General features: G+C 54.2%; 1 protein-coding gene across 2 annotated transcripts in view; it reads right to left on the bottom strand.

Moving 5' to 3' along the window:
• Positions 1-15,000, bottom strand: part of LOC115385295 (TRAF2 and NCK-interacting protein kinase-like) — a 53,393-nt gene that overhangs the window by 13,132 nt on the left and 25,261 nt on the right. Inside the window, exons 16-23 of one of the 2 annotated variants that reach the window (XM_030087275.1) lie at positions 8,325-8,489; positions 7,648-7,884; positions 7,363-7,469; positions 3,450-3,565; positions 3,089-3,177; positions 2,610-2,633; positions 991-1,184; positions 1-51 (exon numbers count right to left, since the gene is read on the bottom strand). The exon at positions 1-51 is cut by the window's left edge and continues 55 nt beyond it. In XM_030087275.1, the coding sequence (XP_029943135.1) occupies positions 1-51; positions 991-1,184; positions 2,610-2,633; positions 3,089-3,177; positions 3,450-3,565; positions 7,363-7,469; positions 7,648-7,884; positions 8,325-8,489 (983 nt within the window). The remainder of the gene's footprint in view (positions 52-990; positions 1,185-2,609; positions 2,634-3,088; positions 3,178-3,449; positions 3,566-7,362; positions 7,470-7,647; positions 7,885-8,324; positions 8,490-15,000) is intronic. The other variant, XM_030087276.1, reaches the window with a different exon arrangement.

Raw genomic sequence — 15,000 nt, forward strand, 5'->3', positions numbered from 1 at the left:
ACGTCGTTCTGAGCTCCAAACGACTCGCTGCTGCTCGGAGTGGCCGGAGGCCTGAAACACAGGGCCCGGGTCAGACCCCAGACCCCGATCCTGCTGACCCCCCTGACCCCGATCCTACTGACCCCTAGACCCCGATCCTGCTGACCCCCCAGACCCCCCAGACCCCGATCCTACTGACCCCCCAGACCCCCCAGACCCCGATCCTACTGACCCCCCAGACCCCGATCCGACTGACCCCCCAGACCCCGATCCTACTGACCCCCCAGACCCCGATCCTACTGACCCCCCAGACCCCGATCCGACCCTACTGACCCCCCAGACCCCCGATCCTCTTGACCCCCCAGACCCCGATCCGACTGACCCCCCAGACCCCGATCCTACTGACCCCCCAGACCCCGATCCGACTGACCCCCCAGACCCCGATCCGACTGACCCCCCAGACCCCCGATCCTACTGACCCCCCAGACCCCCGATCCTACTGACCCCCCAGACCCCCGATCCTACTGACCCCCCAGTCCCCGATCCGACTAACCCCCCAGACCCCCGATCCTACTGACCCCCCAGACCCCGATCCGACCCTACTGACCCCCCAGTCCCCGATCCGACTAACCCCCCAGACCCCCGATCCTACTGACCCCCCAGTCCCCGATCCGACTGAACCCCCAGACCCCCGATCCGACTGACTCCCCAGACCCCGATCCTACCGACCCCCCAGACCCCCGATCCTACTGACCCCCCAGTCCCCGATCCTACTGAACCCCCAGACCCCCGATCCTACTGACCCCCCAGTCCCCGATCCGACTGAACCCCCAGACCCCGATCCTACTGACCCCCCAGACCCCGATCCTACTGACCCCCCAGACCCCCGATCCTACTGACCCCCCAGACCCCGATCCTACTGACCCCCCAGACCCCGATCCTACTGACCCCCCAGACCCTGATCCTACCGACCCCCCCGGTTGACTGTTTCCATGGCGACGTTCCACTCACATGATCCTGGGGATGTCGCTGACGGCCACCGTGCCGTCGCTGGCCCCGCCCTCGCCGTCCCCCTCCCCCTCCTCATCCTCGCTGCTGTGCGACTCCTCGCTGGACGACGAGTAGTCGGTCACCTTGACGGGGGGGCGGCTCGAGTCCTCCCCCTGCCGCAGCTCCCGCAGCTCTTTGGCCAGAGCGGTCAGGTCCTGCACACACACACACACACACACACACACACACACACACACACACACACACAGCTCACTGACCCCTGACCCCTGACTAACTTTCTGAAAACGCTTCTATGGACAGACCAGGACCAGGACCGGGACCGGGACCGGGATAGGGACCAGGACCGGCACTGGGACCGGGACCAGGACCAGGACCAGCACCGGGACCAGGACCGGCACTGGGACCAGGACGAGGACCAGGACCGGGACCGGGACCAGGACCGGTACTGGGACCAGGACCAAGACCAGGACCAGGACAAGGACTGGGTCTGGGACCAGGACCAAGACCAGCACCAGAACCAGGATTTTCCTGTTTTCCATGGAGACGAAGAGTTTTTCACAAAGTTTGGTTTTCAGCGTCTCCGAGCTCCGTTGTCATGGAAACAAGACCTGATCAGAGCGTCCCCCTGCTGTCCCCGAGGGACAGCGGCGGTACCGTCCCCCTGCTGTCCCCAAGGGACAGCGGCGGTACCGTCCCCCTGCTGTCCCCGGTGGACAGTGGCGGTACCGTCCCCCTGCTGTCCCCGGTGGACAGCGGCGGTACTGTCCCCCTGCTGCAGCTCTGAAGGACATTTTTAACTCCAGAGTGAGGACAGCTTCCGGCTCCATTCGTTCAAGATGCACTGAGAAATGAACTGAAGTGAAAAGAAGTGAACTGAAGTGAAATGAAGTGAAATGAACGTCTGAATCTCAAAACTAAAGCAGGAAGTGAAAAAACATCCTAAATTTGAATGAGGACTGTCAACAACAGAGAAGGTGTCTTCTTTGTCCAACAGAAAACTGTCTTCAGTCACGATTTACTGCTGAGAAGGCGCTTCGCTGCATGCACGTGATTGGCTGGAGGACAGGAAGTGGGCGTGGCAAAAACTTTCTTACCAACTCCTGATGAAGCGACATGATGAAGAGGAAGAAAAGAGATGAAGAGAGTGAGTGGAGATGAAAGTGTTAAACGGGGGAGGAGGGTCAGGAGGAGGGGGAGGAGGAGGAGGAGGAGTGATGAAGAGCAGGAGGAGGAGGAAGAGGAGGGAGGGGGAGGAGGAAGAGGAGGAGGGGTGATGAAGAGCAGGAGGAGGAGGAAGAGGAGGGGTGATGAAGAGCAGGAGGAGGAGGAGGAGGAGGGGTGATGAAGAGCAGGAGGAGGAGGAAGAGGAGGGAGGAGGAGGAAGAGGAGGGGTGATGAAGAGCAGGAGGAGGAGGAGGAGGAGGAGGGAGGAGGAGGAGGAAGAGGAGGAGGGGTGATGAAGAGCAGGAGGAGGAGGAGGAGGAGGGAGGAGGAGGAGGGGTGATGAAGAGCAGGAGGAGGAGGGGGGAGGAGTAAGAGGAGGAGGGGGGAGGAAAGGTGGAGGAAGAGGAGGAAGAGGAGGAGGAGGAGGGGTGATGAAGAGCAGGAGCATCACTGACCTCGTCCACAGCTCTCTTATAGCTCTGGATGATGAAGATGACGATGGTGAAGGAGGGATGAAGGGCGGGATGAGAGGAAGAGGAAGGTTAGTCCAGAGAGAAGAGTCAGCCCACTTTCCACTGCACGCCCCGGCCCCGGCCCCGGCCCCGGCCCCGGCCCCGGCCCCGGCCCCGGCCCCGACCCCGGCACGACCTCGGCCCCGGCCCCGGCCCCGGCTCCGGCCCCGGCCCCGGCCCCGGCCCCGGCTCCGGCCCCGGCCTCGGCACCGACCTCGGCCCCGGCCCCGGCCCCGGCCCCGGCTCCGGCCCCGGCCCCGGCCCCGACCCCGGCACGACCTCGGCCCCGGCCTCGGCACCGACCTCGGCCCCGGCCCCGGCCCCGGCTCCGGCCCCGGCCCCGGCCCCGGCCCCGGCCCCGGCCTCGGCCCCGGCCCCGGCCCCGGCTCCGGCCCCGGCTCCATGTTCAAATCCGTACTCACCGCCGGCCGGCTGGGCCGCGTGGCGTCCCGTCCGTCCTCCCGGTTCTCGTGGGACAGGGTGGACGACTCCATCTTCACCGCCGAGGTTCCTGGAATGGAGAGGAAGAGGGTGGAGGTTCTGAGTGACGGAGAACCCAGGAGAACCCAGGAGAACCCAGGAGAACCCAGGAGAACCCAGGAGAACCCTCCGGGCTCCCTTCTGTACAGAGAACTGTCCTCCAGGTTCTCACAACAGATCTTATCCAGATCACTTCCTGTCACTTGGGGAAGAACGACCACAATGGTCCTTGTTGTCATGGCGACCAGTTCCCCCACCCTGGACCAGGGTTCCTGGCTGGGACCCCCTCAGGACGCGGCTCACCTCGCTCGTTGGACCCCCCCTGGGAGCTGGGCGTGCTGGAGCTGGACGAGCTGCCGCTGCTCGTCCTCTTCAGGGGCGTGTCCACCGACAGCTCGGCTCTCCGCAGGTCGGGGTTGCTATGGCAACACAAACACAAAGCTGTGGCACCGAGGCGGAGGTTCAGACGCAAATCTGACAAAACCAATCAGAACTGGAAGCTGTTGGGGTTCTTGCATCATGTTTTGTTCTCTTGCTCTTTATTAGAACAGAGCCGACTTTAGTCTGACAGAGAACTGTTCCGGAGCCGGAGGCTCGGAGAACACGGCGGGCCGAACCATCACGTCGGCCCGCCGCATGATTTTAACAAGGTGAGGCTCCTGCTTCACGGAGGCAGGAAGTCCTCCACCAGCCTGTCAGGACCAGCTCCTCCTGAACCTTCAGCACCTGTGGAACACCTGGAGCCCTCCGACTCAGAGAACCACCTGCGCCGTGCTGCGTTCAGGGACGCTTCGTAAAAGCATCCTGCTGCTAGGCGTCTCAGTCAGCTGTTAGCTTAGCCGTCAGCCACCCGTGAACCAGCTGGCTTTGAACGGTTCAAGCATCAGTGGACGGGACGCGATCTCAGCTCCTGAGAGGTGGAATGAAGATTTAACCGCCGAGCGTCTGGGACGGAACGGGAAAGGTCGCTGAGGACAGTTCAGTTCTGAGAGGAAGTGTCTGAGCGGCGTGGCGGCGGCTCGGAGAGAACGAGGAGACGTGGTTCTGGTAGGTTTAGTTTCTGGGTCTAGCGGCGGTTTACTGCTCTCTGGTTGTTTCGTCTTCATCCTGATGTTCAGGGACCATCGTGTTGCTCTCAGCAGTGAAGCTGCAGCTGTGAGGCGTTCAGGGTCCACAGGCACAATCCGGCTCTTTTCAGATCAAAAGTCTTATCAAACATTTGTAAAGACTCACAGTCGAAGCTTCAACGTGTTGGTTTCTAAGGAAACGCCACGGTTCACAACATGGAATGGTTCTAACTGCTGGCAATACAGAATTCTAATTATTTACTAAAAAGTTCTTTCCACATTTCACACATTCTGGTCTTAAAGACAAGACCGACAGTCGAACCTCAGATTCAGGAGGAACAATGAGGTTTTGGTCCTGGTCCTGGAACCCTGGTCCAGCTCTAGACCCTCCATAGGGGCTCCAGGGTTCGTGGGAGTTCGCCCAACCAGTCCACATGTGTTTTGTGGACTTGGAGAAGGCGTTAGACCACGTCCCTCCTGGTGTCTTGTGGGGGGGGGGCTCCGGGAATACGGAGTTCGGGGCCCCTTGTTCAGGGCTGTCTGGTCTCTGTAGGACCGGAGCAGGAGTCTGGTCCACATTGCCGGCAGTAAATCACACCTGCTCCCGGTGCATGTTGGACTCCAGCAGGGCTGAACTTTGGACCGGTTCTGTTCAGAATCTTTATGGACAGAATTTCTAGGTGCAGCCAGGAGCTGGAGGGGGTCTGGTTCAGGGACCAGGGGCCGGAGGGGGTCCGGTTCAGGGACCAGGGGCCGGAGGGGGTCCGGTTCAGGGACCACAGGATTTCATCTCTGCCTTTTGCAGGTGTTTCAGTATCTTGGGGTCTTGTTCACAGTGGGGGGCGGATGGAGGAGAGACTGACAGGAGGGTGGAGGAAGGGTGGAGGAGAGACTGACAGGAGGGTGGAGGAAGGGTGGAGGAGAGACTGACAGGAGGGTGGAGGAAGGGTGGAGGAGAGACTGACAGGCGGATCGGTGCAGCGGCTGCAGAGATCAGTCGTATCGGTCCGTCGTGGTGAAGAAGGAGCTGAAAGCAGAAGCTCTGGATTTACCGTCAGTCTACCTTCCCCCCCTCACCTCTGGTCCTGAGTCTGGATCAGGACCGAAAGGACCAGATCTGGATACAAGCGGCTGAAATGAGCTTCCTCTGTAGGGAGGCTGGACTCCCTTAGAGACAGGGGGAGGAGCTCCGTCACCAGGGGGAGGAGCTCCGTCGCCAGGGGGAGGAGCTCCGTCACCAGGGAGGAGCTCCGTCACCAGGGGGAGGAGCTCCGTCACCAGGGAGGAGCTCCGTCACCAGGGAGGAGCTCCATCACCAGGGGGAGGAGCTCCGTCACCAGGGGGAGGAGCTCCGTCGCCAGGGAGGAGCTCCGTCACCAGGGGGAGGAGCTCCGTCACCAGGGAGGAGCTCCAACACCAGGGGGAGGAGCTCCGTCACCAGGGGGAGGAGCTCCGTCGCCAGGGAGGAGCTCCGTCACCAGGGGGAGGAGCTCCGTCACCAGGGAGGAGCTCCGTCGCCAGGGAGGAGCTCCGTCACCAGGGAGGAGCTCCATCACCAGGGGGAGGAGCTCCGTCACCAGGGAGGAGCTCCATCACCAGGGGGAGGAGCTCCGTCACCAGGGGGAGGAGCTCCATCACCAGGGAGGAGCTCCATCATCAGGGGGAGGAGCTCCGTCACCAGGGGGAGGAGCTCCATCACCAGGGAGGAGCTCCATCACCAGGGGGAGGAGCTCCGTCACCAGGGGGAGGAGCTCCATCACCAGGGGGAGGAGCTCCGTCACCAGGGGGAGGAGCTCCATCACCAGGGAGGAGCTCCATCATCAGGGGGAGGAGCTCCGTCACCAGGGAGGAGCTCCGTCACCAGGGAGGAGCTCCATCATCAGGGGGAGGAGCTCCGTCACCAGGGGGAGGAGCTCCGTCACCAGGGAGGAGCTCCGTCACCAGGGGGAGGAGCTCCGTCACCAGGGGGAGGAGCTCCGTCACCAGGGAGGAGCTCCGTCACCAGGGGGAGGAGCTCCGTCACCAGGGGGAGGAGCTCCTTCACCAGGGGGAGGAGCTCCGTCACCAGGGGGAGGAGCTCGGAGTAGAGCCGCTACAGCTGAGGAGGCTCGGACATCTGGTTAGGACGCCTCCTGGACGCCTCCTGGACGCCTCCCTGGGGAGGAGTTCCAGGCATGTCCCACCGAGAGGAGACCCCGGGGAAGACCAGGACACGCTGGAGAGACTATGTCTCTGGGCTGGCCTGGGAACGCCTTGGGATCCTCCCAGAGGAGCAGGAGGAAGAGTCTGGGGACAGGAGGTCTGGGGACAGGAGGTCTGGGGACAGGAGGTCTAAAGACAGGAAGTCTGGGGACAGGAGGTCTGGAGACAGGAAGTCTGGGGACATGAGGTCTAAAGACAGGAAGTCTGGGGACAAGAGGTCTGGGGACAGGAGGTCTGGGGACAGGAGGTCTGGGGACAGGAGGTCTGGGCATCACTGCTTAGACTGCTGCCCCAGCGACCCGGCCCCGGATAAGTAGTAGAAGATGGACGGATGGACATCTTAAAGACAGTTTATTTAACCAGCTGGTGCCTGAAGACACAGCCGGGTCTGGGCTGCTGCTGGCAGCAGCTGCAGAATTCAGCTCATTGCTGTTTGGTTTGGTTTGTTGAGTTGACCGAGGCTCTCAGCAGCAGTCAGACGAACACCGCTACGACCACGACCTGTCCCACAGCACTGCAACGGTCACGATTAGATGCTTCTTTAGATTTGAATAATAAAATGATCTATGAAGTGTGGCCCCCCCGTGACCCCCCCCCCCCCCCCCCCAGACAAAACCTGGCCCGTCGCCAACCCAGCCAGCCGACTGCAGCACAGGAAGCGTCGCTCCGACACGAGTTAACGGCAGAGTGAGTGGAGTGAGAGTGTCCAGGGCTGCAGGACATCACGATGTCCAGTTGTTCAGGAGCTGTCCAGTCTGACAACGGTGGACATGAAGGACCTGCTCTGTCCTGCTCTGAGGACGTCTCAGTCTGCAGTGTCTCTACCGTCCACTGTCTCCATGTCCTGTTCAATGTTTCGTGACATGCTTTGTTCTGTGTGTGTGTGTGTGTGTGTGTGTGTGTGTGTGTGTGTGTGTGTGTGTGTGTGTGTGTGTGTGTGTGTGTACCTGGCCCGTATGAGGTGCGCTCCAGCCCGAGGACCCAGACCAGGACCGTTTCCTGGAGAGTTCTTCCTGACCAGAGCCGGAGAGATGGACGTGGTCCTCTGAGGAACCTGGAAGAACCACAGAACCAGAACGGCGAGGTCCGGTCAGACCGACCCACTCGTGTGAGCAGGAACAGGAAACGGAACCAAGCAGACCTCAGACGGAACAGAAACCAACAGAACTGCAGAGATGTCTCACACACACACACACACACACACACACAGGAACACGGTGGCGTGCAGACACCTTGGGCGGCAGGTCGTCGTCCTGCCGCAGCCAGGAGCTGCGGTCCAGCTTGTCGAGGGGGGGCGCCAGGCGGGACAGGGGCGGGGGAGGGGGGGTGTCGGAGGTGGGGTCGGAGTTCTGCCGGGGCATGGGGGGCCGCGAGGGGGAGGGGGACGCCGAGGACGACACGCCGTGGGGGTCGTACAGGGACTGGGAGCCCGACAGGCCGTGACTCTTCACCTGAACCAGGTGGGCCATCTGAACACACACACACACACACACACACACACACACACAAGCAGGAAAACAGGCAAGGTTGAGGAGGAAGAACAGGGTCAGAATCAGGCTCAGAGCAAACAAAATGCAGGGCGAGGAGGAAGAGGAGGGGGAGGAAGAGGGGAGGAAGAGGAGGAGGAAGAGGAGGGGGAGGAGCTACATGCTTCTTCTGCTGCCACCTTGCTGTTCTGACAGTTGATCAACACTCCTACAGTTTCCTGTTCTGATCAGTTTTCAGTACAAAACTCAAGATTTAACGTTTCCACGGCAACATCATGAAAACGATGCCCGTTTCCATGGCAATGGCAGAAACTCTCAAAGTGATGTAGTTTTCCTGTTGGTCCACTGGTCGGTGCTGTCGGTTTTAGTAATGAAACCGCACACACACACACACACACACACACACACACACACACACACACCTGCGGCTCCACGGAGCGGTGCGTGGGGGGGGTCCGGGCCTGCTGGATGCCGCCGCTGCTGAAGGACTCGGAGCGCGGCGGCAGCGACGGGTCGGAGATCCGATTCGATACTTTGTGCTGCAACGCAGGAGAAGTGTGTCTGTGCATCTCATAACCATCCTCCACCTGACACACACACACACACACACACACACACACACACACACACACACACACACACACACACACACACACCTCAGTCATCCATGGATCACGGTACAGATGGTTTCAGAACATTCGGAGGTGTGAGGGGTCATGGTGGTGTTTCCTCCCTGCAGCAGGTGGCAGCAGTGAGTCACAGCAGGACCGAGCTCAGGGGTCTGGACCTGCGCCTGGGGGGTCTGGACCTGCAGCTCAGGGATCTGGACCTGCAGCTCAGGGATCTGGACCTGCAGCTCAGGGGTCTGGACCTGCAGCTCAGGGGTCTGGACCTGCAGCTCAGGGATCTGGACCTGCAGCTCAGGGGTCTGGACCTGCAGCTCAGGGATCTGGACCTGCAGCTGGGGGGTCTGGACCTGCAGCTGGGGGGTCTGGACCTGCAGCTGTTCTCAGTCGTCTCAGCAGTCTCTGATTGGTCCAGGCTGGTTGACCTCATGGAGGCTCCACCTTGTTAGAAGTGTAATACCACATGCTGGGTGAGGGGGCAGCAGCGAGGCGGACCGTCTTCAGCGGTTCCGTGGTCGGTTCTCTCGTCTCACTACATCCGATCATTTCCTGACAGCAGAACCCTGAGAGACGGAACCGACGGAACCGGCCGTCCTGACCTCGGCCCCATAAGCCCCGCCCCCAGGACTCCAACACATTTAGCTGCACCTGCCCCACATCTGCACCACCCGCCCCTCAATGTGTGCCACGCTGCAGGGAGGGGTGTGTGTGTGTGTGTGTGTGTGTGTGTGTGTGTGTGTGTGTGTGTGTGTGTGTGTGTGTGTGTGCCCTCCACCAGCTGAGCAGAGCTCCATGAGGCCTGAAGGAGGAAGTGTGATGAGGGTTAGTGAGCATTAGAAACCCCACATGCACCAGAAGAAGCAGCGCCACCCGCAGGACGGAGACTGCTCCACCCGCTGGCCATCAGAGGGACGACAGGACGGAGACTGCTCCACCTGCTGGCCATCAGAGGGACGACAGGACGGAGACTGCTCCACCTGCTGGCCATCAGAGGGATGACAGGACAGAGACTGCTCCACCTGCTGGCCATCAGAGGGACGACAGGACGGAGACTGCTCCACCCGCTGGCCATCAGAGGGACGACAGGACGGAGACTGCTCCACCCGCTGGCCATCAGAGGGACGACAGGACGGAGACTGCTCCACCTGCTGGCCATCAGAGGGACGACAGGACGGAGACTGCTCCACCCGAGCTGCAGCAGGTCTGTCTGGTTGGTGTTTTTCGGGTTGTTTTGGGACGTTGGACAGTTCTGAGCCTTCAAACCGAGACAGTGACTCGGTCCAGGAGGTGACTCGTTCACACATCAACAGTTTCAAGAGAAAACACTAAACCGGAAACGCTTTGTTGGAAACGGGACTTTTTGAAAACTGTTATGTAAAGAAGAATGACACATTTTAGAAAGGCTCTAAAAACGCTGCTAGTGGTCCTGGTTCCAGTCTATATCCTGGTTCAGGTCCTGGTTCCAGTCTATATCACTCAAAATGTTGATGAATCCACTCATAGTCACAAGCACACCCTGGATCTGGTCTTAACATATGGGATAGAGGTCAGGGACCTAAATGTTCTCCCTCAGAACCCCATACTCTCAGACCATTTTTTAATTACTTTTCAGGTTTTGATTGAAGACTACTCTGCTCAAAAAGATAAAATTCAGCTGATACGGGCATTACCTGAAAAATCTGTGGCTCGGTACAAAGAATTGATCCAGCCTGCATTTGCTGCATTATCTTGTGAACTCACAGAAATGAGCTTATTGACCAGTGGTGATAATAGTGATCAGTTTGTTGACAGTGCTATGCACTCACTAAAATCTGCCCTTGACGTAGTGGCCCCGTTGCAGCTGAAAACCAATCGACCCAGGCGCGTTGCTCCATGGTTTAATTCTGAAACCCGGGTTCTCAAACAAAAAACTCGGCAATTAGAAAGACTGTGGCGTAAATCTAAATCAGAACAATCTCTGAAGGCCTGGAAATGTAGCTTGCTAAGCTATAAACAAATTCTTTTTAAAGCCAAGACATTATATTACTCTCGTTTAATAGAAATAAACAAAAATAACCCTCGGTTTCTGTTCAACACTGTAGCCAGACTGACAAACAGTCATACTGTAGTGGAACCAGTAATCCCAGAATCTTTAAACTGCCATGACTTTCTTAAATTCTTTATGATAAAATCATAACCATCAGAGGTAAAATCAGTGAAGCGCTTTCCTCAGATCAAGCTCAGGGAATCCAGCCACTGCCTCCACCTGAAATACCTGAAATACTAGATAGTTTCTCATCAGTAAATGGGGCTGAGATTACTTCGATTGTAATGTCTTCTAAAACCTCGACCTGTCTCCTAGATCCAATTCCAACTAAGCTTTTCAAAGATATTCTTCCAGTTATCTTAAATACGATCATAACTATAATAAATACCTCTCTAGAAATTGGCTATGTGCCACAGTCATTTAAATTCGCAGTAATCAAACCACTGCTGAAAAAACCTAATCTTGATCCTGATATTCTAGCCAACTACAGACCGATATCAAATCTGCCTTTTATTTCAAAAGTCCTGGAAAAAGTCGTGGTTAAACAGCTTTACCGCCACCTACAGGACAATAGTTTATTTGAGAAATTTCAGTCAGGATATAGAGCTTATCACAGCACTGAGACTGCGTTAGTTAAAGTCACTAATGACTTGCTATTGGCGGCTGACGCAGGTCTAGTCTCAGTCCTGGTTCTCTTAGACCTCAGTGCAGCTTTTGATACAATCGACCACAATATTCTCCTGCAGAGGTTAGAATGTGAGGTCGGCATCAGAGGAAAAGCCCTCTGCTGGTTCAAATCCTATTTATCTAATAGGTACCAATTTGTTCACGTTAACCAACAGTCCTCACCGTGCTCCCAGGTCAGTTATGGGGTTCCTCAAGGGTCCGTGCTCGGGCCAATTTTATTTCTGTTGTATATGCTTCCTTTAGGGAACATAATTAGAAGTCACGATATCAATTTTCATAGCTATGCAGATGACACACAACTGTATTTATCTATGAAACCTGATCAAACTAATCAAATAGACAGACTCTCACTTATTTGGGGATTTCAATTACCCCAACACTAGAAGGACTATACAAAGCTAATTTTGAGCCTCTTTTAAAACGCATTAAGGACGATCTAGACAGGTGGATATCTCTACCATTGTCCCTGTTGGGGAGGATTGCCTTACTTAAAATGAATATTTTGCCGAGACTTCTTTATTATTTTCAAATGATCCCTATTTTACTTAATCATAAAACTATCAAGAAGGTGAACAGCTGTTTTAGCACATTTATATGGAACAAGAAGAAACCTCGATTGAAGATGACTAAGCTACAGATGTCTGTGGAAAAAGGTGGCCTGGCTGTTCCTAATGTTAGACTTTATCAGCTTGCTGCACAGCTTCGCTACATAGCTGATTGGATTAATGATGACCCAGAATCAGTTTGGTTAGACCTGGAAACTCTTAATGCAGGTAACTCTTTGCCCAGTCTGTTATTTGCACTAGACACAAAGAAAATTAGGAATGTCTTATTTAATAATATAATAGTCCAAACGACTCTGCAAGCTTGGCAAACAGTAATGAAGCTGGAGGGGCGTGCCAATACATTGTCTTCACTAGCTCCTATATATGGTAACATTGATTTTTCAGCAGCCAGCATGGATGGTGGATTTAAAATTTGGAAAGATAGGGGGATTTTAACTTTAGGACATTTATTCCACAAAGGAGTGATGCTCCCATTTACAGAAATTGAAAAGAGATATAACCTACCCTCACATAATTGCTTTAAATTTTTCCAAATTCGTAGCTTTATTCAGGATCAACGTAGTCACATCTTTGATTATCGGGCTTCAAAAATAGAATGCCTACTTCTCAACAGAGGCAAGAAATCAGTCCTTGGCTCGGGGTATGCTGAACTTAATCTTGCCAGTGACGTCACCTTAGACAATCTGCGACAGATGTGGAATAATGATCTCAATCTCAGAATGGATGAAACAACATGGACAGACATTTGGAAATTAGCTAACGAGATTTCTATATGTAACAGAACCAGAGAGACCCAGTTCAGGATATTGCATCGCTTACAAATAACCCCCCAGCTGAGACATAGGATGAATCCGAGTTTGACAGAAATGTGCTCTGAGTGTCACGTGGAGGCGGGATCTTATAAGCACTGTGTCTGGTCATGTGTTTATATTGAGGAGTACTGGCGTAAAATTACTGATAAACTCGGTTTGATTTTTGATGTCCACCTTGACCCTGATCCTCAGGTTCTGCTCTTTGGCTTACCCAGTTCTCATGTTAAAGGCTCTGATCGAAGGAAGCTGTTCAATATTCTTACATTTTCTGCTCGGAAAAATATACTGATTAAGTGGACAGATAATGCACCTCCTACAATTATAGGTTGGCATAAACTGATATTTGAGTCAATACCAAAGGAATATGTAACATACAGATGCAAGTGTAAAATGGCAGTTTTTTTTAAGATCTGGACACCCTTTTTTAAATATGCTGGTAAAAGACTAACGAGCATTGTCCTGAGGGGATTGGTTGACCATAACTCTGACAATTGGCAAAACAAAATTTTTGGGCTGTAAGGTTGGATTTGTGTTGGTGATTGATTATTTATTACTCATATGTTGTTTCTCTTCTTCTTTTTTTAAACTTATTAATGTAAATATTTTGACCCTTGAAAATGGATCGTGTTTTTCCATTTGTTTCTTTTGCGATGTTTAGTTGTTGCATCACTGCCAACTGTACTGGACTGAGCGTTCCTGTGTGTATATGTTTATTCAGGTGATATGATACCTCCCACAACATCCATACTTGAAGGAAGCTATTCCTGGGAGGCGGTAGACTATGTATATCAGGGAGTTCTACATATGTTTTTTTTTTGGTTTTTTTTGGTGGCCATTTGCTTGTTTCTTCGTTGTTGGTTTGTTTGTTCAGTTTGTATGTTTAAGGAAAACAATAAAAAATATTGAAACAAAAAAAAACAAAAAAAAACAGACAGACTCAGTGACTGTATCAGAGAAATTAAATCCTGGATGACTACGAACTATCTCCGTCTGAATCCTGGCAAAACAGAGGTCATTATACTAGGCCCCCATAAACTGAGAGAGTGTCTATCTGAACAGATTATCACCTTAGATAACGTCAGTGTATCCTCCTCCTCTACTGTCAGGAACCTCGGGGTCTTATTTGATCAGGATATCTCCTTTAAAGCACACATCAACCTGGCTTGTAAAACAGCATATTTCCACTTGTGCAACATAGCTAAAATAAGAAACATTCTACCTAGAAGCGATGCAGAAAAACTCATCCATGCATTTGTTTCTACTAGACTGGACTACTGCAACTCCCTTCTTGCAGCCTGCCCAAAAAGTGTGTTAAAAAACTTTCAGTTGGTTCAAAATGCAGCCGCCAGATTATTAACCGGAACTAGAAGACGTGAACACATTACTCCCGTTCTAAAATCTCTTCACTGGCTTCCTGTCGAGTTTAGAGTTAGATTTAAAATCCTTCTCCTCACTTACAAAATCCTAAATGGGATGGCTCCGACCTATCTCCAAGATGCTTTAACGCCTTATCAACCAATCAGAGCACTTCGCTCTCAAAATGCAGGGTTACTGGTGACTCCTAGAGTCTCTAAATGGACACTAGTTGGAAGAGCCTTTAGCTATCAGGCAGCGTTTTTATGGAACCAGCTTCCAAGTGGTGTCAAAGAGGCAGACACAGTCTCCACATTTAAGGTTAGGCTCAAGACGTTTCTCTTCGATGCAGCCTATGATCAGGTCAGCTAGGGACTCTAAACCATCATTATTAAAAGCTGCCCTAGGAGCTAGAATGCTGTGGGAAGTACGGTGCACTGAGCCCTGTCCTCTAATGTCTGAATGTTATTCCCTTTAGTCCCTTCATTGCTTTTCCCCTGCTGTCCCCCCCTTCGAGGGGGAGTCTTCTCCAGTTTCAGTTGCTGACTCCACTATTACGAGGGCCTACGAACAAGCTCCGTCCGGACCGGGAGGACACTCCTGTCGGTCCTGCCCACGGACTGGCTTCGGTTCTACTGCTGGGATCCGTGGTTCTTGTGCTGGACCGTCCAACGGACTGTCCTCAACATTGTCCTAGGCTTTACTTATTGTCTCATGCTAGCTGCTGCCAAAGCTGTCCGTCCCTGGGAGAGGGATCCCTCCATACTGTGGTTCTCCCCAAGATCTCTTCTTCTCCCACTGGGTTTCTGGAGTTTTTTCTTGCCGGATGTGAGGGTCTAAGGCGGTGGTTGCTTCGTTTTGTCTCGTTACTGTGAATTTGACATATTAACATGATGCTTATTCACTGTTTTTCCTTTTACCGACCAAAGTAACATCTTGAAGCCTCTGAGGCAGCTGTTGTTGTGATACTGGGCTGTACAAAAATAAATTGATTGATTGAAATTGATATCCTAGTCCAGGTCCTGGTT

This window comes from Salarias fasciatus, unplaced genomic scaffold, assembly GCF_902148845.1.
Source record: "Salarias fasciatus unplaced genomic scaffold, fSalaFa1.1, whole genome shotgun sequence".
Lineage (NCBI taxonomy): Eukaryota > Metazoa > Chordata > Actinopteri > Blenniiformes > Blenniidae > Salarias > Salarias fasciatus.